The 24,102-nt window shown below is 44.3% G+C and overlaps 1 protein-coding gene across 1 annotated transcript in view; it reads left to right on the top strand.

The window, feature by feature from the left end:
* LOC137634508 (tRNA N(3)-methylcytidine methyltransferase METTL6) overlaps positions 1 to 24,102 on the top strand; it is a 71,018-nt gene continuing 46,916 nt past the window's right edge. Inside the window, exons 1-2 of the mRNA XM_068366949.1 lie at positions 1 to 171; positions 14,221 to 14,419. Coding sequence (XP_068223050.1) covers positions 14,226 to 14,419 — 194 coding nt within the window. The 5' untranslated portion in view covers positions 1 to 171; positions 14,221 to 14,225. The remainder of the gene's footprint in view (positions 172 to 14,220; positions 14,420 to 24,102) is intronic.

Raw genomic sequence — 24,102 nt, 5'->3', positions numbered from 1 at the left:
TCTACTAGTGAGCCGTTATATCCTGTTATATCTTGAATTGCTACTACTAGTTTTCTCCTCCCAATAAATCTGACACTTCGATCAATATCTCGGTGCCAAATACCTTATTTTGCGAGGCTGTGGTGTATTAAAATTGAAGAAAACTAATTCAGTCCTTCCATACTTACACTGGTGAGTGTTTTTTATGTTAATCACTTTTACAAGTGTATGGAAATACATCGATACCTAAACGGCTAATACCAGCTTCTAGGTACTGCCATTAAGTCTCCTCCAATTATATATGTATGACAGATTTATTTTTTTTTATTTAAAAAAAATTATCTTAACCAGCACATTTAATTGGAACTTTACTAGTAAATTAGGTATTATTGTACAGTACAGGGCAATGTAACCTAGGGAAAAAACTATTTTTTCCTATAGAAAACAATTTCGCTCTTCGAAAATGACACTCGCTCCCGTCGCAAATGAATAGTTTCAGAAATATATATATATATATATATATATATATATATATATATATATATATATATATATATATATATATATATATATATATCTCAACGATAATGGGGAACCCCTAGTGGGAACTTGGGGTTTTTGGTGGGGAAAACATACTGGGGAATCGGTATATAATGATAAAACAAGCCTTTTCTTCTCTATACAGTACCTTCTTGGATGCATAATAAACTGATGAAAAAATACGGTAATATTAAGCTGCCATTAGCAATGTTAGCGTAACAAGCTAATATTAGCAGTGTTTTTCATTTATTTGTTGACATTCTACGGGTCGGTTGTAGTCGCTCTCGTTCGTTCGTATGTACATAGCAACATTTTACCTTCTGCGCATAAACTCCCCCTCCACCAATAGGATTACTTCTCTTATAACCCCTCCTCATTTTCCCCTGTCATTTTAACCTCATCATTCAACTATTCGACTTCACCCGCTTTATTCAAGTATTTTACTTGATTCTGTACTGCTATAACATTCCTTTTATGTAATACCCTCGTATACATATTACGTTTGACCCAAGAATTACTCTTTTTTATTATCCAATATCTTATAAGATCACTTCATTTTATATTCCCATGAAATATTATTTATCATACACTCCATTTTATCTTGCTATTTTACTTTTATACATTTTGTTATTACCTTGTTATGCCCAGATTTCACATAAATACTTGCTCTGGACAAGTTTCCCATTCTGTTTCATTCATTTTTACTCTCTAGACTCCGTTGCTTTTCTGTTAACCAATCACAAACACATATGTATGGAAAGTTTGCACAAGGGGTGTTTAATATTTCCCAACCCCCTCCTTCCAACAAATCCTTTTCTGTGGAAACATTTGTCCAAGTCAGGTCTTTGATAGTTCAAGTGACGTCTTTTTGTGTATTTTACGGTGGAAGTTTTAGAAACTTGCAACGACTGAAGTAATCCATACTTGAAAGTATTTCGGTGAATTCTAATGTTGATAATTTTCTTGAATCTTGTAATGTAATAGCCCAACGTTTACAGTGTTCAAGTGCAGTACTAAACTAAGACAAAGAAGTTAAGATGCTACAGACTCACAGTCACAACACCCCGGTGACCCACAAGTTTCCTCGTCGCAGTCATAAAAGTAAGTCATTAATTTCTTTAATTTTAATGTGTTAGTTTTACTATTTTGTTGGCGTGCGAAGCTCAACATTACCGCTTGCCAGTGCATACGAGCTTGATGTTTTATCTTCCTGTGAGCATAAGCGAGCCAGTGGCAGAACAAGAACCATTATATTTAGCATTGCTAATGTTATCATAACATTGCATATGTTAGCGTGCGCTGCTCAACATTACCGCTTGCCAGTACATACGAGCTTGTTTTATTTTGCTGCGAGCGTAAGCGAGCCAGTGGCGGAACAAGAACCATTATATATAGTGTTGCTAATGATATGAACTTCTAGGTTAGGTTAGGTGGGTTTGTTAGGTTCTGTACCCTTTTTGTAAATTTTTATATATTGTGTAAATGGTATATGGAAAAATGCTTTAAAATACACATGCTAATATTACCGTAGCATTGCTAACGTTAGCAATGACATCGTAACATTGGTAACACTGTGTAACATTGGTAACGTTGCTAATGTTAGCGTTCGCAGTACATACGTGAGTGAAGTGACACGGAATTTGAACAAGTGTTTATTTTTAAACATTAGACTTAGCCGGTGGATATATATACAGTATAGCTAACGACTCTGACGTACGGCGGAAAATTCAAAACTCGCGGGCAATCGTAGATTGGGGAGCTAGGTGTACTACTAGCGCCACCACTCGCCAGGATACTGGAACCATTCCACAAGTCCTCAGTTCTTCTCTGCCGCTGTGGCGACAACATTGGAACTTTCATGCTCGCGCATAGCCTCCTGTTTTCTACAGCTTTGGTGAAGTACAGTGAACCCTCGTTTATCGCGGTAGATAGGTTCCAGACGCGGGCGCGATAGGTGAAAATCCGCGAAGTAGTGACAGCATATTTACCTATTTATTTAACATGTATATTCGGACTTTTAAAACCTTCCCTTGTACGTAGTACTGTTAACAAACCACCCTTTAATGTACAGAACACTTAATGCATGTACTACAGCACCCTAAACTAAAACAGGCACAAATATTAAAGGCGATTTTATATCATGTGTTTCCTAAACACCTAAAAAGCACGATAAAAAATGGCAACCAATGTTTTGTTTACGTTCATCTCTGATCATAATGAAGAAACAAACTCATTTAGTGTACACATATATGTACGTATGGTTAGTTTTTGCATCGATTATATTGATTATACAGTACTGTATGTTGATTTTTTTATTACCAATGTTTTAGTTTACGTATTTTTCTTAGGACTTCCAAATGAAATCTTTTTCTTTATGACGCCGCCTGAAACGACGGCGTGTACGCTCAGTAAACAACCACGCTCAGAACAAACAAGGCATTTAACACGCATGATGATAGTGATAAATAATGATACAGTACATACAGTATTTACAGTAAAAGCATTTACAAAATATTTTTATGAATAGAACTTACCTGGCAGTTATATATACATAGCTAATTATCTCTATTTCGGCAGAATTTTTCTAAAACTAGGCAACCGCCTTGTGGTGGTTGGGTGGTAACACCCGTTAAAGGGTGGTAGGAGGAATCATTCCCGTTTTCTGTTCTTCAGTTCATCTCTGCCGGCCGGATCGATAACACGTTGGTCCGTCATTAAGAGTTTTTTTTCTTCGCTTTCCCTGCTCGGTGTACCAGTCTGCTTTTTTGGTGAAGTACTCTGATTTGGGGTTTTGGCGATCGTTGTATTTTGTTTTCTCTTAGCTTTTTTTTGCTGTTTTTCATTATGAGTGAAAAGAGTCATTACCGTATCTGTGCGAATGAGGAATGTAAGGTGAGACTACCCAAAATGGCGGTTGATCCTCACACTGTTTGTTCTCATTGTAGGGGTTTTGTTTGTGCCCTTGATAATAGGTGCGGGGAATGTAAGGTTTTGGATGAGAAAGATTGGTTAATTATGAAGCGCTATGTGCGTAAGCTAGAGCTCGATAGAGTTAGGAGAGCTTCTAGGTCTAAGTCTAAGTCTGTTAGTGGTAAGGAAGACGAACTTAGCGTAGATTTATCTATTGATCCTATTATTGATTCCTCTTTGGAAGTTGATCCTTCCCTTGAGGTAGTAACTCCTGCACCTCCTACAGGTTCCGTATCTACGGATGACCCTCGGTACGCTAGCCTGGCGGCCGAGTTGAAGGCCATTAAAGAACAGCTGGAGGCCTTTAAAGGTAAGGAAAGTGAAAGTGCTTGTGTTAGTGCAGTGGAGGTGGCGACCGACCGAATCTGTCATACCCCTAGGCCTAGACCTCTACCAAGCTCCCAGGACCAAGGGAGAAGGTACGTCGATGACCGAAAGGGGGTGAGAGGTACGTACCCTCGGTCAGCCGTCGCCTCAGACAGTCCTGTTGTCTATTCCCAGGCTGCTCTTGACCGTCACGGGAAAGACGAGTCGGATGTGTTGTTTTCTTCTCCGAATTCGTCCAGACGTAAATGGAAGTATGAAGCTTCAAGACCTACTAAGAGGAGATGGAACCGCGACGAACGGTCTCGTTCTTTCTCTCCCGGTTCTAGCAGTTATGAACCTTGTCCGTCGGAGGATGATTTCGACTCCGTGCCTGTGAAAAGGACGAAGCCTGCTGCCGAAGATACGAGTGTTATTCGTCAGCCCCCCCCTTCGGATCCGCAAGACCCAGCTGATGTTGCTAAATCCTTTATGTCTGTCATGCAGGAACAACTTTTGACTTTAGTACAAGCCTTTAGCCGCCCTCACGCCCAGTCTGACAGACGTAAAGACGACTCGTTGCCGATTAAGAAGTCTGCTTCTAAGAGAGAACGGAGTTCTTCTTTAAAGAGAACTTCTCCCTCTCTACGCCAGGATGAGGAATGTGTGCTTGCGCCAGGCGATACTTCTTCGCGATACCAGGGCGATACGTTTTCTCGTTCTCGATACCGGGACGATACCTTATCGAACGAAGCTGCTTCTCGTTCTCGATACCAAGACGATACCGCCTCCCGTTCGCTTCGACACGACGATACCTCCTCTCGTTCGCTTCGCCACGACGATACCTCCTCTCGTTCGCTTCGCCACGACGATACCTCCTCTCGTTCACGACGCCACGACGATACCGACCCTAGTTCTCGACGCCACGACGATACCGCCTCTCGTTCACGACGCCACGACGATACCGCCTCTCATTCTCGCCGCCACGACGATACCGCCTCTCATTCTCGCCGCCATGACGATACCGCCTCTCGCTCTCGACGACAGAACGACTCTGCCTCTCGTTCTCGGTCCCAGGGCGATACCACCCTGCCTCTTCGGGACGATACTGCCTCTCGTTCCAAGGATTCTTCTAGCGCGGGACTCCAGGATGCAACCCGTCTTTTGCAGGATGATGCCTTTGATTTGCCCTTGTCGGGTTCTAAGGATTCTTCTCTTTCGAAGGATATTGCAGATGTGGATCAGGCCCTCGAGGATGTTTCTGATGACGATGATAATCCTGCCGATGCTGTGGGAGATTACAAAGTTCTCTCTCGCTCCCTTCTTGAACTTTTTGGAGAGGAATTCCAACCTGCTGCCCCTCAATCTCCTCAGTCCCAATTTAACAGAAAGAAGGCCAAGAAACAGTCGGCCTTCATCAAGATGAAGCTGTCTATCTCCGCAAAGAAGGCTCTCACGAAGATTGATGACTGGATGATGGAGCGGAGACAAACAGTTAAGACTTCCTTCTCGTTTCCACCAGCTCGTCTTGCTTCAAGAGCGGGTATGTGGTATGCAACTGGAGAACCTTTGGGTCTGGGAGTGCCTTCCTCCTCCAAGGGTGACTTCTCTGGTTTAGTGGACTCTGCTAGAAGGCATGCTCTCAACTCAGCCAAGGTCATGTGGTCAATGTCGGAGCTGGATCATCTCGTCAAAGGTATTTTTAGAGCCTTTGAGGTTTTTAGTTTCCTAGACTGGTCGCTTGGGACTCTCGCAAGGAAAACTGAACAGATGGATGGATCTAGGGACCTTACGAGCATTATGTCCTGTATGGATAAGGCCCTCAGAGATGGGGCGAATGAGTTGGCTGCTCTGTTCTCAGCTGGGGTCCTAAAGAAGAGAGCTCTGCTTTGCTCTTTTGCTTCTAGGTCTGTTACCAATGCTCAAAAGTCTGAGCTTCTTTACGCCCCCCTCTCTCAACATCTTTTTCCCGAGTCTCTGGTTAATGACATTACGCGTTCTCTGGCCCAAAAAGCCACCCAAGACCTTTTATCTCGTTCTGCTCGTAAGCCCTTTGCAGCCCCTCCTTCTTCTTTGAAACGGGAGGAAAGGAGATTCCAGCAGCCCTTTCGGGGCAGGACTACTTCAAGATCAGATTTTAGAGGGAGAAGGCAAGATTCAGGACCAAGATCTACCAGGGGTTCTTTCAGACCTCGCTCCAGGAAATGAAGTTCGTCTCCTCCAGACGGTAGGCGCAAGACTGTCAGGTTTTTGGCAGTCCTGGAAGAGGAGAGGGGCGGACACCTGGTCCCTCTCAGTCATCAAGGAAGGATACAAGATCCCCTTTCTGAAAAAACCTCCTCTCGCAGATGCTCCGCTGGCCTTAGTAGCCCGGTACTCAGATCCTGGGAAACAGAAGGCTCTAGTAGACCTTGTCAACCAAATGCTAGACAAGGGGGCGATAGAACCGGTTCGGGATCTAGTCTCCCCAGGCTTTTACAATCGCCTGTTTCTGGTCCCCAAGAACTCGGGCGGATGGAGACCCGTCCTGGATGTCAGCGCGCTCAACGTATTTGTGGAGAAGACAAAGTTCTCCATGGAGACGACTCAGTCGGTGCTGGCGTCAGTACGTCCAGGGGACTGGATGGTGTCCCTCGACTTGCAGGACGCATATTTCCATGTCCCCATCCATCCGACTTCGAGGAAGTACCTGAGGTTTGTAATGGAGGGCAAGTGCTTCCAATTCAGAGCTCTTTGCTTCGGTCTCAGCACGGCTCCTCAAGTCTTCACCAGGGTAATGGCGAATGTGTCAGGTTGGCTGCATCAGGAAGGGATAAGGATATCCTTCTATCTGGACGATTGGCTGATTCGTTCACGATCGAGGGAGAAATGTCTGGAGGATTTACGGAAGACTTTTATGATGGCTCAGGATCTAGGCCTGGTCATCAACAGGGAGAAGTCTCAGATCAGACCGAATCAGACTATTCTCTATTTGGGGATAGTTCTGAATTCAGTTCTTTTTCGGGCTTCTCCCTCTCAGGAAAGACAGGCCAAGTGTCTCGTAAAAGTCAGAACTTTCCTGGACAAGAAGAGATGCACAGCGAAGGAGTGGATGAGTTTGCTGGGGACTCTGTCCTCCCTCGAACTGTTTGTCTCTCTGGGGAGACTCCACCTAAGGCCTCTTCAGCACTTTCTTTCGAAGACATGGAACAGAAAGATGCAGGAAGACTCCTTTTCCTTCCCCATTCCAATAGAAGTCAAGACTCTTCTGAAGTGGTGGCTGGACCCAACCTTGTTAGGGGAAGGGATCTCCTTACACAAGAAGAACCCAGACCTAGTGTTGTTTTCAGACGCATCAGAGTCAGGCTGGGGGGCAACACTAGGAAGCAAGGAGGTCTCAGGCTATTGGGAAGGAATTCAGCTGGGATGGCACATCAACAACAAGGAGCTGATGGCCATTTTTCTGGGGCTAAAGGCCTTCAAGGACTTGGTGTCTGGGAAGATTGTGGAGGTCAACTCAGACAACACCACAGCTCTTGCTTACATCAGGAAGCAAGGAGGGACTCACTCTCTGTCTCTCTTCGAGACAGCAAGAGAGCTCCTTCTTTGGGCGAAGGAGAACAGGATAAGCCTGCTGACGAGGTTTGTTCAGGGACAGAAGAATGTGAGGGCGGACATGCTCAGCAGGAAAGGGCAGGTCCTTCCCACAGAATGGACCCTCAACCAACAGGTCTGTCAGAGTCTCTGGAGGCTGTGGGGGAGACCCCTCATCGATCTTTTCGCCTCCAATTTATCCAAGAGGATCCCCATCTATTGCTCCCTAGTTCCGGACAGAGAGGCAATAGCAGTAGACGCCTTTTTGATGGATTGGACGGGGATGGACACTTATGCTTTTCCCCCGTTCAAGATCATCAATCTGGTAGTCAGGAAATTCGCCCTCCTCGATTCGGGACGGATGATCCTGATAGCTCCGTTCTGGCCGATGAGGGAATGGTTCACGGAGGTGGTGGACTTGTTGATGGACTTTCCAAGAAGCCTCCCTGCAAGTCCAAATCTGCTCAGACAACCCCACTTCGAGAGATATCATCAAAACCCCCTCGCTCTCAATCTGACTGCCTTCAGACTATCGAGAAGCTCGTCAGATCGAGAGGCTTTTCAGCGCAAGCTGCAAAAGCTATCGCCAGAGCGAGGAGGGTCTCTTCGCAGAGGGTCTACCAGTCCAAGTGGGAGACTTTTAGGGCTTGGTGTAGGAAGCACAAGATTTCCTCATCCACTACCTCTGTGAGCCAGATTGCGGATTTCTTGTTGTACCTCAGACAGGACGCTAAGCTAGCTGTGTCCACTATCAAAGGGTACAAAAGTATGCTCTCTTCCGTCTGTCGGCATAGAGGCTTGGACTTGTCTCGCGACAAGGACTTACATGACCTCTTGAAGTCTTTTGAGACGACCAAGCAGACCCAGTTAAAGCCCCCTTCTTGGAACCTTGATGTAGTTCTTAAATTTCTGTGCACCAAGAGATTTGAGCCCATCTCACAGGCTCCCCTTAGGGAGGTTACCAAGAAGACCCTCTTTCTTTTGGCCTTAGCAACAGCTAAAAGAGTTAGTGAAGTCCATGCAATTGAAAAACAGGTAGGCTTCAATCTGAATGGGGCAGTTTGTGCCTTGAGATTAGACTTTCTCGCTAAGAACGAGAACCCTTCTAAGCCCTGGCCGAGGACCTTTGAGGTTCCTAACTTGACCAACCTAGTGGGTCAAGAGCAAGAGAGGCTGCTCTGTCCAGTACGAGCCCTCAAGACCTACTTGTCTCGCACAAAAAGTGTGAGAGGCTCTTCTAGCTCCCTGTGGTGTTCTGTGAAAGATCCTCAAAAGCCCCTTTCCAAGAACGCTTTATCCTTTTTCCTGAGGGAAGTGATAAGAGAAGCGCATCTCTTGTGTGAGGAGGAACACTTCGGACTTTTAAAAGTGCAAGCCCACGAAGTGAGGGCCATTGCGACCTCGCTTGCTTACCGCAAGAACATGTCGCTCCGTCAAATTATGGATGCGACATTCTGGAGGAGCAACTCTGTGTTCGCCTCTCATTACCTCAGAGAGGTGAGGGTGGATTATGAGAAATGTTATACCTTGGGACCATACGTAGCTACGGCTTCTGTATTAGGCAAAGGAGTTACTACCTCCCCTCAACCTTAGTTTTGTTTACTTGTACATAGGTTGGTGTATTTTTTATTGGTTGTCTGAGGGCTTCGACTTGTGTACAGTCACCTCAGTCTAGTTAGATTATTTTTATCTACTTTGCAAATGTTAGGTGGTGGGTTTGGTAAAGTTGTGGTTTTTTATTTTGGGCAATAGGTAGTCCTGAAGTCTAGTCAGATTGTTGGTCTCACCCCGTTGACAGACTCGATTGAGTGTTTTTCAGCACTGCAGGTCACATCCTGGCTGACACTCCTAAGGGAAAGCGACTCAAGAGGCAGGAACCTTTGAAGTCAGCTACCTTAGCAGGTAAGGAATCAAGGTGTTTATTTATCCTACAACTTTTTTGGTTTTTTCCCCAACGATGTTACTGTCTATCACCCTCCTCCAAGTGTGTTAATCAGCTATGTATATATAACTGCCAGGTAAGTTCTATTCATAAAAATGGAGTTTTTATGATAAAACAAAGTTTTGTGAATACTTACCTGGCAGTTATATATACATTCGAAGGCCCACCCACCTCCCCTCAGGAGACAGGTCGGGCATAGATGAACTGAAGAACAGAAAACGGGAATGATTCCTCCTACCACCCTTTAACGGGTGTTACCACCCAACCACCACAAGGCGGTTGCCTAGTTTTAGAAAAATTCTGCCGAAATAGAGATAATTAGCTATGTATATATAACTGCCAGGTAAGTATTCACAAAACTTTGTTTTATCATAAAAACTCCATGTTACCTTACAAATATAAATTATACAGTACTTGTACGTAGCAAAGCAGGAAAACAATTTGAGAGAGAGAGAGAGAGAGAGAGAGAGAGAGAGAGAGAGAGAGAGAGAGAGAGAGAGAGAGAGAGAGAGAGAGATTGTTTTACGTACGTAAATGTAAATTTTAAACAAAAAAAATATGATAGGTTACAACATGTAGACTTTTAAAACCTTCCCTTTAACTTAATGCATACAGTACGTACATTACTAAACTATAAAACAGGTTAAAGTAAAAAATAAAGATTGTTACTGTACTCACCACGAAAGAATTTCAAGAAAAACTTGAATGACGATGGCGATGAATTTGCTGCACAGTAGAAATGATGATGATGAAGCTGATGATGTGTTCTACTGTGCAGTCAATGATAGTATTTTACGTCTCTTCAGACGGAGGTGTCTTTTCCTGGGACACCTCTTCAACTTCTTCAATTTCTTCCGAAGGCGTACTAGCAGGAGGAACTGGCTCTTTTTTGCGAGGCTGAAAAAACATTGTGATCGGAAGTTGTTGCCGCTGCTTCTTTTTTCGATCCAAGAGCATCCTGTAGGGAGTCGTGATGTCATCAACCTTGTTGCAGAATTCCATCGAGCGAACCATATCCTCGTCCCACTCTTGCAACATTTCTTTCGCCTCCTTCATATGGTTGCAGAACTTGGCGAGCCGTTCTAATGTTAAGCCCGTTTCTTCTACATTTTCTTGGGTCTCTTCCTGGGTACCCTCACTCTCTTCCTCACTTGCCGATTTCGTCAGGTCTTCGAGGTCTGCGTCAGTTAGGGGCTGGGAATGGCAGTCCAACAACTCGTCGACGTCTTCAGTCGTCATGTCGCCAAACCCGTCACCCCCAATTATGGCAGCCAACTGCACAGATTTCCGTATTGCAGAGTGTTGGATTTCCGACGGAGTAAATCCCTTGTCGTCGTAAACAATATCGGGCCACAGCTTCTTCCAGCTCGCATTTACGGTTGCAGGTTTCATCTCTTGAAGTGCCTTTTGAATATTCTGCAGGCACGTGGCTATGGTGTACTGCCGCCAGTACGCCTTCAAGTTGAAGTCTTCATCCTCGTCATCTTGGGCAGCATCCACACACGCAACGAGGTCCGCCAAGGTATTCTTCGTGTAGAGGGCCTTGAACGCCCTGATAACCCCCTGGTCCATTGGTTGAATTAATGACGTGGTGTTGGGTGGCAGGAACTCAACCTGAACGCCCTCACGCGACAGGTCAGTTGCGTGTCCACCAGCGTTATCCATAAGGAGAAGGATCTTGAATGGCAAGCCCTTCTCTAAGAGATATTCATGGACTTGCGGGATGAAACACTGGTGGAACCAGTTGGAGGTCAGCATCTTCGTAATCCATGCTTTTTGATTATGCATCCAGTACACGGGAAGGAGATTCTTATTTTTGTTTTTCAAAGCGCGAGGATTTTTCGACTTATAAATAAGCCCCGGCTTTAACAAAAATCCAGCAGCATTGCCACACATCACGAGGGTAACGCGATCCTTGAATGCCTTAAAGCCAGAGGCTTTGGCTTCCTCTTTGAACAGGAAAGTTCGCGACGGCATTCTCTTCCAAAACAAGCCGGTTTCATCCATATTAAAGACTTGTTCCGGCTTGTATCCACCTTCAGCGATAATGTTCTTGAAAGTCTGGTTCACGTAAGTTTCAGCAGCGGCAGTGTCAGCGGAAGCAGACTCCCCATGCAGGGAAACGCTTTTCAGGGCGAAGCGTTTCTGAAACTTCGCGAACCATCCTTTGCTGGCGGAAAAACGTTGTTTCTGACGCTGGGAATCAGTGGAGGTCCCTGGTTGAGGATCATCTACATCATCATCTTCTTCAGCATGGTCGCCATCGTCGTCATGAGGTTCCTTTGCCGCAAAATTCTCATACAAGCTCAAAGCCTTTGTTCGGATGGTGTTCGTATCCAACGCTATGTTCTTCTTCCGACAGTCGGCAATCCACACAGCTAAAGCACCTTCCATGCGTACGATCGTTTTATTACGCGTTGTAACGACTCGCTTCGCTGATCTGCTAAAGGTGATTGTAGCAGTCTTTCTAATGTTCGCCTCGTCCTTCTTGATGTAGCGAACGGTGGATTCGTTGATGCCAAAATGGCGGCCGGCGGCCGCGTAACTTCTACCATCTTTTAACATGTCGAGAAGCGTAACCTTCTCAGCTATCGTCATCATTCTTCGGTGGCGTTTAGGCTCACTACCAGCCTTACTAGAAGCAGAACGCTTGGGAGCCATTGTAACAGAAAGTTCAACAAAAAGTTCAACTTAAAACAGTCGCACACAGCACAGATTAAACTTCACAAAGTTAAGAACGTCTACTCAGCAATACGCGGAAAGAGAAAGTGAACGATGCAGCCCCGCGAGAACTGTGATGCTGCGGGTAGAAGATGCGGGCAAAACACCAATCACAGGCTAGATAACAAAACTTGAGTTTTGATTCGTCATCTATCAGCGCTTGAACCAATCACAACCCGTCTTACAGTACATGGTGCGTTGGTTACTCATAGAAGATGCCCCGCGCATACTGAACGTACGTAGATTAAGTACAATACCGTAATAATAATAAATAATGATAATAATACTGTACAGTAATAATAATAATAATAATGATTAATAATAATAACAATAATAATTTTATTAACAACAACAACAATAATAATAATAATAACAATAATAATAAAAATTTACGTACGTACGCTATTTTACGCCTCTCTCTCTCTCTCTCTCTCTCTTTCTCTCTCTCTCTCTCTCGTACGCTTACAGTACTTATTCGAAATGTGATTTTTGCAACAAAGAATATTATTGGATGCAGTACTGTACTACGTACGTATACATACAAAAGATTCATGGAAAAGAAGCACATCCATTACAGTACACACCATTCTAATATGGTATGACTGCATCTGATTTGCGTTTCATGTTCGATTTAATTTTACTACGTACTGAATTATCGTATGATCACATTCTCTTTTCGTGTTTTATTTCTTTCTGTGCTGAATTATATATCATATGTAATGCAATGAACAATCAGTAAGAGCAGATATTACTAATTACAGTATTAATGGAATTACAGGTAACAAAATATCGTATTTGGTTATCTTCAGATTTCGCGGTATTTTCGAATTTTCCGGAAAATCCGCGATATGTATATATATATGGGTTATGGGAAAACCCCGCGAAGTGGTGAATCCGCGATTGTCGAACCGCGAAGTAGCGAGGGTTCACTGTACTTGTTTTTTGGTTAATGGCATTCGCTTGGTTGGATTTTCTTACGACTTTTCTTGAAACTCTTTTTGATTTGACTATTTTTGACCCTTGCTTGTTTGATCTCTCTCTGGATATTCCAAAATGGCCGACCCTTCCCCTGTGTATAGGAAATGTGTGAAAGGCTGTAAGACCCGCCTTCCTAAGGCCTCGATTGATCCCCACTCTATTTGTAACAATTGTAGAGGTAAAATATGTCAGTTAGGGGATCGATGTGATGACTGTGTTATTTTATTTGGTACCGAGTGGCTTGAATATGAGAAGTACACTCGTAAGTTAGAGAGAGATACGGTTAGAAGAAGCTCTTCTCACTCTAGAGAATTTTCGTCTCCCCATGTACCTGTACCTATTCCTTCCCTTGTAGTGGTAGTCCATGAACCCCCTACTAGCACTAACGAGCCTTCACTGATGGACAAGATGAAGGCGATTCATGCCCTTGGTGCCAAGGTCAAGTCGCTTGCTACGGACAGGAACCAGCTAATGGGCTCCAAGTATTCAGAAGGATATAGATAGACTGGAAGCAGTACAAGCTAGGGCCACCAAACTAGTTTCATCACTAAGGCAATTTGGATATAAACGAAGGATTGAACGATTGAATTTATTTGATCTACAAACTCGACGACTAAGGGGACAGTCAGTAGAGGCATTCAAAATTTCTAAAAGAATAACAAATGTTGATTACAACAATCTATTCATGCTTAGCACAAATCAGTCCAGATGTAACGGATACAAGCTGGTATTGAAAAGATACAACACCAGAGAGAGAGAGAGAGAGAGAGAGAGAGAGAGAGAGAGAGAGAGAGAGAGAGAGAGAGAGAGAGAGAGAGAGAGTCTCTCTCTCTCTCTCTCTCTCTCTCTCTCTCTCTCTCTCTCTCTCTCTCTGTAAGGGATACCTTTCACATCGTGAAGAAAGTATTAGAAATTTCATAAAATTGCATTTTAGCCATTGTGGCTTGTTTCCATGTAACTATGTATACTTCTTTATCTTTTTTTCTAGTTTTCACATCTCTCAAAAAAGTTCTTTGGGTGTGTTCTTTGGGTTTCAGAGTATACCACTTATTGGTCTGATTAAAAACATTTATAATAATAATATTGATGACAATAATTCATAGGTCTACATTACTTTAAAGTTAAATCACCATCAACAATGAAATTTGCTTAAAGAAAAGCCAAGTGGGTTTTACTTAGAAATACTATTGATAACAATTTTTTGTTTTTAACAGAAAATATGGAAAGCCTTGATACAAGTTTGAAAGAGGAAACATCAACAGAGGGGAATCATTTTCGAACATTAACACCAGCTGAACGGGAAAAACTTGAACTTCAAAGTTCCCGTGGTCTATTGCCTCAGTTCCAGCAAGATAAATTAGAAAGAGAAGCAGCCAAAAACTGGGACAAGTTTTACAAACGAAATGAAACAAGGTAACGTTTAGTTTAGCACTGAAAATCTTTGGAAATGTTAGTCATCCTTTGTTTTGACACTCAATACAAACCTTATGTTATTTATAGGGATTATCTTACGGCAAAGCTGGAAGAATAGTCATAAAGACTTTCAAGCTAGGTGACAACTACCAAATCCACTAGTTAGTGGGGTTATTGAGGAGTAGTGGGGGATGCCAGCTACCCCATTTAATCAATCACACACCAGTGTGTCTAACCACTTTTTCTTTTGGCTTTTCTGAGATCGGACATCTCAGCTCTCTGCCTTCCAATAGACTCTGCCATATTATCAATTCTCAACTTCGTTCTCTTTTCAGGTGTGCGTGTCTTCTTCCAGCCGTCCTAATGCGAGCCTGCCCAGGACCTGAAGGAGTACCTTGCAGTACCTTCATGTCCTCTACCGAGACTGACCCTCATTCCTTGTGTCCGGTATGCCGAGGATGGCGATGTGACTATGGTAACACCTGTGGTGAGTGGTGGGAGGGGTCATCCTCCCAGTGAGAGAGATTTGGGCGATGGTGTAAGAAGAGGTCTAAGAGAGATACCTCTCCTTTGGGGTGTTCTTCGAGGGTGAAGAATCCTCAGACCTCTTCCTTGACCCCCAAGTCTCTTCCCAAAGCTCCTGCTCGCTTGGTCTCTTACATGGATAGGTCAAGTTGACCAAGCGATTGCAGGTGCAGTTCCAGAACCTGCCAAGCAGACAGCAGTTGCATCAACTTCGAGGATTCCATTGGAGAAATCGGTCCCCTTTTCTGCTTCCTCTTGTCCATCGACCCTAGGAGGTGACCTATCTCTTCTTGAGGCCTGGACCCTGCCATAATAGTCTCCCTTTAAGAGACCTCGGGTAGCCAAGAGAATGCCTTCTAACGTCCAACGAGACTTCTCAGCTTCTGCTCACCTCGGTCCTGACAACAAAGCAGAAAAGGAGACAGAAGAATCTTACTTCTCCTCTGATCTCGTCTACCCTTGTACAAGCCGAGGCTTAGACTCCCAGCGGAAAAATTTCCGTGATGCCGAGGTTCAGGCCTTCTTCAATTGAGCTGGTCCCGCTGGAGCTTTGGCTAGTTTCAAGACCACGGGAAGAAGATAAGGAGCCTTCTGCAAGTGAGGCTCAGACCTCTATGGGATGGCAGGAACTCCCCAGACCTCCTCTGCTGGGGGAATTCCTGCTGCCTCACAGAGAGTCTAAGGACGCAAAGACCTTACCTAAGAACTCTATGGTAAGGGTGGCTCTTCTCCAAGAGAGGGCTCACAGGTCTTCCTCTACAACAAGTATGCCGGCAAGTGACACTCCCTCCGTTGATGATTTTGACCCACCCCAGGCTCCTATGAATGCAAGCTTGGAGGTGGATGATGACCTGCATATGGAAGAAGCTAGGGCTGTTATCCCTAAGTTCAACTCTGATGTAGAAAAGAGAGAGTCCGAGTACGCCTTCTGGAATGTCCTAGCTTGCATGAGTTCCATCAAAGGATTGGCTGACCCAAGAAAGGTTCCTCAGGAGAGCAAGGACATGGTTCTAGACCATGTCTATGGCACCCAGAGATCTCCTAAGGCCAGTGCTGCTTTCCTCTGGTCAAAAGGGTTGACAGCAGATTATCTCCTTCACTGATGGTCGTCCTTAGACTTAGCTATCTGTTTTTTTCAGCTAGTTGAGAATTAGGCTCTGATTCCAAGCTTCTGCTTGGAAGAAATTTTCAGCTCTGCCGTTGTTTGTTGACTTTGAGATGAGCACTTATAGTAGAACCTTCATTGTTGGTTCTGCTATGAAAGAAGACACCAGCACTGCCAGAACTTGTGTCACTCTGACCAGAAGGAATACAAGGAATGCAGGCCTACTTTTACCACTGGGAGACCTACTTCATCTCTGCTAGGGCTTTTGCCCTAGCAATGGATATAGAGAACCTATTCTCCATGGGAACAGTACACCCTGGTTTTTTTATAGATGTGACCACTATAACATCTACCACGACCTCCTGTACCGAATTGTCACTGATAGGAACAGGGATCCCCCAATGTACAAAAAAAGCTCTACCGAGGTACAACCTCCCAATTGGTAAACCACTGCCACTCCATTCTCCAGGCACTTTGGAGAAGCTACTGAAGAACCTGAACATCCCTGCCACCTCACAACTTCTACCAGTTGTCCCCTGTTCCTGCACCTTCCAATCCTGCATTGAATCCCGACTATTTTCGTGCTCGTCTACCTAGAGCTTATGACGTTACGGGCATCAGCACATCCCTAGCGTTCAAGAGAAACTACTCTCTGACACAGGTACTGCAAGCTGGTGTATGGTAGCGTCAGATGACCTTCACCGCCCACTACCTGCAAGAATATTATTATTATTATTACTAGCCAAGCTGCAACCCTAGTTGGAAAAGCAATTTGCTATAAGCCCAAGGGCTCCAATAAGGAAAAATAGCCCAGTGAGGAAAGGAAATAAGGAAATAAATAAATGATGAGAACAAGTTAACAATAAATTATTCTAAAACAGTAAAAACATCAAAACAGACATGTCCTCTATAAACTATTTACAATGTCAAAAACAGATATGTCATATATAAACTATAAAAAGACTCATGTCGGCCTGGTCCACATAAAAACATTTGCTCCAACTTTGAACTTTTGAAGTTCTACTGATTCAACTACCCGATTAGGAAGATCATTCCACAACTTGGTAACAGCTGGAATAAAACTTCTAGAATACTGTGTAGTATTGAGCCTCATGATGGAGAAGGCCTGGCTATTAGAATTAACTGCCTTCCTAGTATTACGAACAGGATAAAATTGTCCAGGGAGTTCTGAATGTAAAGGATGGTCAGAGTTATGAAAAATCTTATGCAACATGCATAATGAACTAATTGAATGACAGTGCCAAAGATTAATATCTAGATCAGGAATAAGAAATTGAATAGACCGTAAGTTTCTGTCCAACAAATTAAGATGAGAATCAGCAGCTGCACACCAGACAGGAGAACAATACTCAAAACAAGGTAGAATGAAATAATTAAAACACTTCTTCAGAATAGATTGATCACTGAAAATCTTAAAAGACTTTCTCAATAAGCCAATTTTTTGTGCAATTGAAGAAGACACAGACCTAATGTGTTTCTCAAAAGTAAATTTGCTATCGAGAATCACACCTAAAATTTTAAAAGTCATAAAAATTCAAAGAAACTTTATTAATACTGAGATCCGGATGTTGAGGAGCCACCGTCCTTGACCTACTACAGTCATACTTTGAGTTTTGTTATGATTCAACTTCATACCCCATAATTTGCACCATGCACTAATTTTAGCTAAATCTGTATTAAGGGATTCACCAACCCCAGATCTACATACAGGGGATGGAATTGATGAAAAGAGAGTAGCATCATCTGCATATGCAATAAGCTTGTTTTCTAGGCCAAACCACATGTCATGTGTATATAGTATGAAAAGTAATGGGCCAAGAACACTACCCTGTGGAACACCAGATATCACATTCCTATACTCACTATAGTGCCCATCAACAACAACTCTTTGAGATCTATTACTTAAAAAATCAATAATAATGCTAAGAAACGACCCACCCACTCCCAACTGTTTCAGTTTGAAAATAAGGGCCTCGTGATTAACACGGTCAAAGGCAGCACTAAAATCAAGGCCAATCATACGAACTTCCTGACCACAATCAAGGGATTTCTGTTCACCATTGGAGATTGTAAGAAGGGCATCACATGCTCCAAGGCCTTTACGAAAACTAAATTGCAAACTAAGGAATAGATGATTACCTTCAGCAAACCTATTAAGACGTTTTGTCAGAAGACGCTCAAAAACTTTAGATAATATGGGAGTTATGGAAATTGGGCGGTAATCAGTGGGACTTGAGCTACCACAAACACATTTACATAGAGGAGTAACATTACCAATCCTCCAACAAGTGCTAAAAGCTCCTCTTCTTTCTAACTTGCGCAAAATAACAGATAATAACTTTGGAGCTAAGAAATCTGCTGTCTTTATAAAAAACAAAGGAAAAATACCATTTGGGTCTACACCTCCATAAGCATCAATGTCCATCAACAGAGCTTTAATTTCACGAGATCGAAAGGCTAAACTAGTTATTTTAGCCTCAGGAAAACAGGAATGAGGAAGTTCAAGTTTTTCATTACTCTGTTTACTGTCAAAAACATCAGCCAAAAGGGTTGCCTTTTCCTTTGGACCGTGAGTGACTGAGCCATCTGGTTTAAGTAAAGGAGGAACTGTTGCATCTACACCAAAGAGTGCAGATTTAAGGGTAGACCACCATTTATGTTCCTGAGTTGTACCAGCAAGGGTTTCTTTTATGGTTAAATTGTACTCCTTTTCATTTGAGGCATAAACTCTCTGAGCAAAAGCTCGAAGCTGAGTATAGTTATTCCAGGTCAAATCTGATCTGTTACCCTTCCAAAGATGATAGGCCTCCGGCATCTCCAAATAAGCACGTCTACAGTCATCGTTGAACCACGGTTTGTCCTTCACTCAGTACCTTAGCACACTAGAAGGGATACGCCTATCAATTATGTTGACTATATTCTCATTCAAAGGGACAACAGGATTTACACTACTATATAATTGTGACCAATTCAAGCACAAAAGATCATGCAAAATCCCATTCCAGTGTATGATATATCAGGGACAGGCTGCTCAGTCTTCACTACTAATGAAGTCAAGGCATGATCAGATGTCCCGACTGGAGAACCAACATTACTAGTTATAACGCCAGGGGAGTCAGTGTATACGAGGTCCAAGCAATTACCAGACCTGTGGGTAGGTTCATTTATGGTTTGCTCACAGCCTGATTCAGAGGCAAAGTCTAAAGCTCTTAAGCCATGGCGATCGGTAGGAGAGATAGAACTTAACCACTCCCTATGGCGAGCATTAAAATCACCAACAAAGACAAAAGAAGCCTTTCTATCATCTTCTTGTATGTTAGCCATAATGGTAAGAAGACAATCGAAAATAGAATCATCCATGTCTGGATTCCGTTAGATGGAACACAAATAAAAGTTGTTATGCCTGCCACAAACTTTTATTACCTGAATCTCATGACATCCACATTGATAGCAGGACTTATGAGAAGCAGGGTACTCAATCCTAATATACACAGCCATTCCCTTGGCCCTAGGGATGGCATGACGTTTCAACATTATTGGCTTCTTAAAACCAGTTATAAGGAGCTCAGATGAGTGCCTCAGATTAGAAACCAGAGTTTCTGAGCACAAAAGAATATCATACTGTCTGGACGCAACTGTAAGGTCTTGAATATTTGCATGAAGACCACGAATATTGCAATACAGAAGACGACATTGACAAAATCTAGGATATACTGGTCCCGGATTTCGCTCAATGTCTCCAGACAGCTTAAGAATTAATAGAAATAAAAAAAAGAGACATCATACTTAAAAACTAGTTGTTCCAACACGAATACTTACCTCGAACTACTTTCTTAGGAGGTCACTGGTGATCTCTCTCTGCCGACCAGAGTTTTGAGTAAGTTACCCCCCCACTCCGCGCTCTAAGTAGCCTTACCCCCGGCATCAAGGAATGTGCCCCGAGGGTAGGATTAAGGTAGGTCGCTAGCTTGCTGGGTCAGCATCTTCATTAAGTTCTCTGGTCGCGAGGCGTTAACAACCCTCGCTCTCGTATCTCTGTTTATCCTTTGTGTGCGTTCTGTGTCCCACGTGTTCCCAGCGTGGCAACTTGCGTTTTTCCAGTGTGCTTTCCCAAGTGTTCCTGTGCGTTCACTTTTCAACCGTGTGCTTACCCAGTGTTTTAATTGATTTCCTTAAGTGCTTGTGTCGTGCGTTGTGTGCGTTATGGAGCAGATTCGCTGTTGTCCTGGGCCTAGCGCTGGGAAATCGTGTGGAGCGTTCCTCTCCAAGCCCGAAGTAGATCCTCACTCCCTTTGTTCCTTCTGTAGGGGTAAAGTTTGCTCGTCAGCAGACACGTGCCCCGAGTGCGTAGACTGGAGCGATATACAGTGGGTACGTTACGGTACCAAGAAGAGGAAATCAGCGAAATGTTCCCCCAGGAAAATCAGTGTTTCCTCGCCGATACCGTCACCCAGTGAGCGGTCCGACGGGGTCTCGGTTTCGCCATCCCCTACACAAAGTAGGGGACGAGGTAAGTCTAGTGTGGTGGATGAGCAAGGCGTCCTATACCAGGAGCCCAGTGTTAGTGCAGTGCCAATAGCGGGCCCCTCTAGGGCTAGTGAAGGACCCAGTAGTGCGTCCGGAGAGTCGGCCCTTGTGCTCGGGGGGCACGCTTCCTCCGATGACCCCTTGTGGGGTAGTAACGCAGTCTCAGTGTCACCGCCGCCCTCGTGGGCCTGTGCTTCTGGCTCCTCTTTAGGGGGAGATAACCAGAGTAAAGTTCGACCAGGTAACGATGCCTGCGGTTGGAGGCTCCCGAAGACGCCGGGTAGGTCACCCCTGAGGATGGATGTAGCCCTGGATCCCTGGCTCCCGGGCATGGAACGGTTTGAGTCGTTCCCAACCCTCCCCACGGAAGTTCCCGATGACTTCCTCCAGCCCTCGACCTCTGGCATTCAACGCCCGAAGAAGTCCCCCGCAGTCCCCGCTACCAGCCGAGACGTGGTGAACACAGTGTCGTCTGGCTCATCGGACATCTATTCCTCGTCAGAGGAAGAGGTCAGGGTGAAACGCCGCCGTCGAAGGGAGCGGTCCAGGAGCGAGCGTTCCCGGTCGAGGTCGCGCTCTCGTTATAGCAGGAAGCGCTCCCGCTCCCCGAGCCGTAAGTATAGGAGAAGTGTATCTCCCGGGGGCGCCTGGATCTACGTATCGTCGCGGGAATCGAAGGTGCTTCGTTCCCCGGACCACCAGTCCAGTGAGCGGTCCCCAAGGCGGCCGCCCTCCAAGCACGGCCTTGACCCTCGCGACCTGGCTCGCAGGAAAGACCTCTCAATTAAGCATAAGTCCTCGAGGCCTCCGGTTCACCCCGCCCAGCGGGGGGAAACGCGCTTCTTACCAGGCAGCCAGGCTGAACCAGCCCAGCTGGTGCGGCCTTCAGGTCGGAAGGAACGGTTCCTGCTGTCGGGTCAGCCCCCGGGAACCGCGCCCTCAGCACCCAGAGCCTTCGGGCGTACGAGAGTCCCCGCTGAACCAGCGGTGCCTACACTATCCCGAGCCCCTGGTGCGGTCTTACCCGCAGATGAGGTAAATAAAGTGATTGACGAAACCCATAGACTATAGTAAAGTGTCAGAAAAACTGGTCAACATTGAGGAGCCAATACACCATGCAAGGCTAAATACCCTCCAGGATAGCCACTTCAACTGAAGGGAGGACAGTAATCAGAAAAGGAAAAGACAACCTCTTGATAAACCACCAGGCATCCATGGCCCTTCTATTAAGCCTGCCCAACACACCACTCCAAAAAAACAAGAGGAAGAAAAAAAAATAATAAGATAGAATAGTGTGCCCGAGTGTACCCTCAAGCAAGAGAACTCTAACCCAAGACAGTGGAAGACCATGGTACAGAGGCTATGGCACTACCCAAGACTAGAGAACAATGGTTTAATTTTAGAGTGTCCTTCTCCTAGAAGAGCTGCTTACCATAGCTAAAGAGTCTCTTCTACCCTTACCAAGAGGAAAGTATACTGAACAATTGCAGTACAGTAATTAACCCTGTGGGTGAAGAAGTGTTTAGTATCTCATTGTTGTCAGGTGTATGAGGAAAGGCAAGAATATATAAAGAATAGGCCAGACTATTCTATGTAAGTGTAGGCAAAGAAAAAATAAGCCGTAACCAGAGAGAGGGATCCAATGCATTACTGTCTGGCCAGTCAAAGGATCCAATACCTCTCTAGTGGTAGTATCTCAACGGGCGGCCGTTGGATCTGTGTTGGCTGCACAACAAGTGGTTTGAAATGGCTCAGGCTCCTTGATGGACTAGTAGCAGATGGTTGAGGGCGTAGGTTACCTGAATTAGATTGACTTGTTTTTTCATTTCATCTTCCCCTCTCTTGGGGAACAGCACCTACAAGTCCTCTGCAAGCTGGCCTCACCTATCTGCAGGTAATAACCATTTCCCTTGTGTAAACTGGTATAAAAATAATACTCGTTACATCCCCCATACTCCTCACGAGGTTGGTATGTGGTAATGTTTATGATTGATAACTTATCTTGGATAAATCTTACCTAGAGAGTCACATTGCAGGTATCATAAGCACACAGGTTGCTCAGGCCGCTATCCATGTGTTGCACGAAGTTTTAGCGAGGGGACAGGGTTCTCCTCAGGTACATGCCAAGCCCATACAGGGAAGACAGTTGGTCTGGACTTCCACCCTCTTAATGGGCAAGTCATCCCTATAAATAGCATAAGGTTTGTATTGAGTATCAGAACAAATGACAAAGTTGAAAGTAATTTATGTTTTTCCTAACAATACAAAAATGTAGCTATTTATACAAATTGTCCCGCCATCACCTGTGGCCCTAGAAAGTCCTGCCAGCAATTAAAAGTGGTTAGACACACTGATGTGAGAATAAATGGGGTAGGTGGTAACCCCCACTACCCCTAACTACCCCCGTTAAGTAGCAGGTTCGGTAGTTGTCACCTCTTGAAAATCTATATGGCTAGTTTTCCAGCTTTGCCGAAAGATAATCCCTATAAATATCTACAGGTTTGTATCATTAGGAAATTACAAATTACTTTCAAATTTGTCACTTAAATACAATTCATGGTCTTAATATGCTGTTTTAATGCAAAGTTGAATAAATTTTCATTACATGGTGTATTAGACAACAAAGCTTGCTAGTTTATCATTGTAATAAGAATGTGTTCATGAAAAATACAAACCAGTACTATATTTATAAACACAAATTTTCAATATTAAACTTACCCGATAATCATGTAGCTGTCAACTCCGTTGCCCGACAGAATTCTACGGGAGGGATACGCCAGCTATCACAATACTAGAAGGGGGTGTACTCACCAGCGCCACCTGTGGCCAGGTACTACAGTACTTCTTGTTGACACCTCCTCAATTTTTCCTCTGTCGTGCTTCCGGCAAGACGTTCTGGGATACGCTTATGATCTTGGAGTATTTTCACGGCTTTTGGTGAAGTATTTCTCTCAGATTTCGGCTGTCGCATTACTGGAAAACTTCTATATTAGCTTAGATAGCTATTATTTAGTTCTGATTAATGGTTAACGATCTTTTTGCTTGATTTGGAATCCCCACTTGGCTAACTCTTTGATTCAAGATGTCTGACATTTCACAAGCCCCACCCCATAGACGATGTAGGTCTTGTAATAGGCGTATTCCGAAGGCCTCGGTAGATCCTCACACCGCTTGTTCTGACTGTAGGGAAACTCCCTGTCAGTTGGAAGATCGATGTGAGGAATGCGCCGGACTTTCGGAACTTGATTTTGTCCGATTTCTTAAGTATTCAACCAAGTTAGAGAGAGAGAGAGTTAGGAGAAGTTCTTCTCGCTCTTCACTTTTTTCCTCACCTCATGATCCCCTACCTTTTCCTCCCCCTGTAGTGGCTACCCCCGAACCTACTATTTGCCCTCAACCTGATATGTCTGTTGTTTTGCGTGCCATTCAGGCTTTAGGTGACAAAGTGGAGTCGGTGGTTAGTGATCATAAGTCTCTTATGGCCGAAGTCAAGGAACTTAAGGTC

This window comes from Palaemon carinicauda, chromosome 44 (genome assembly GCF_036898095.1).
Source record: "Palaemon carinicauda isolate YSFRI2023 chromosome 44, ASM3689809v2, whole genome shotgun sequence".
NCBI classification, from domain to species: Eukaryota; Metazoa; Arthropoda; class Malacostraca; order Decapoda; family Palaemonidae; genus Palaemon; species Palaemon carinicauda.
The sequence above is the reverse complement of the archived record's forward strand: the minus strand, read 5'-3'. Positions and strand labels throughout refer to the sequence as shown.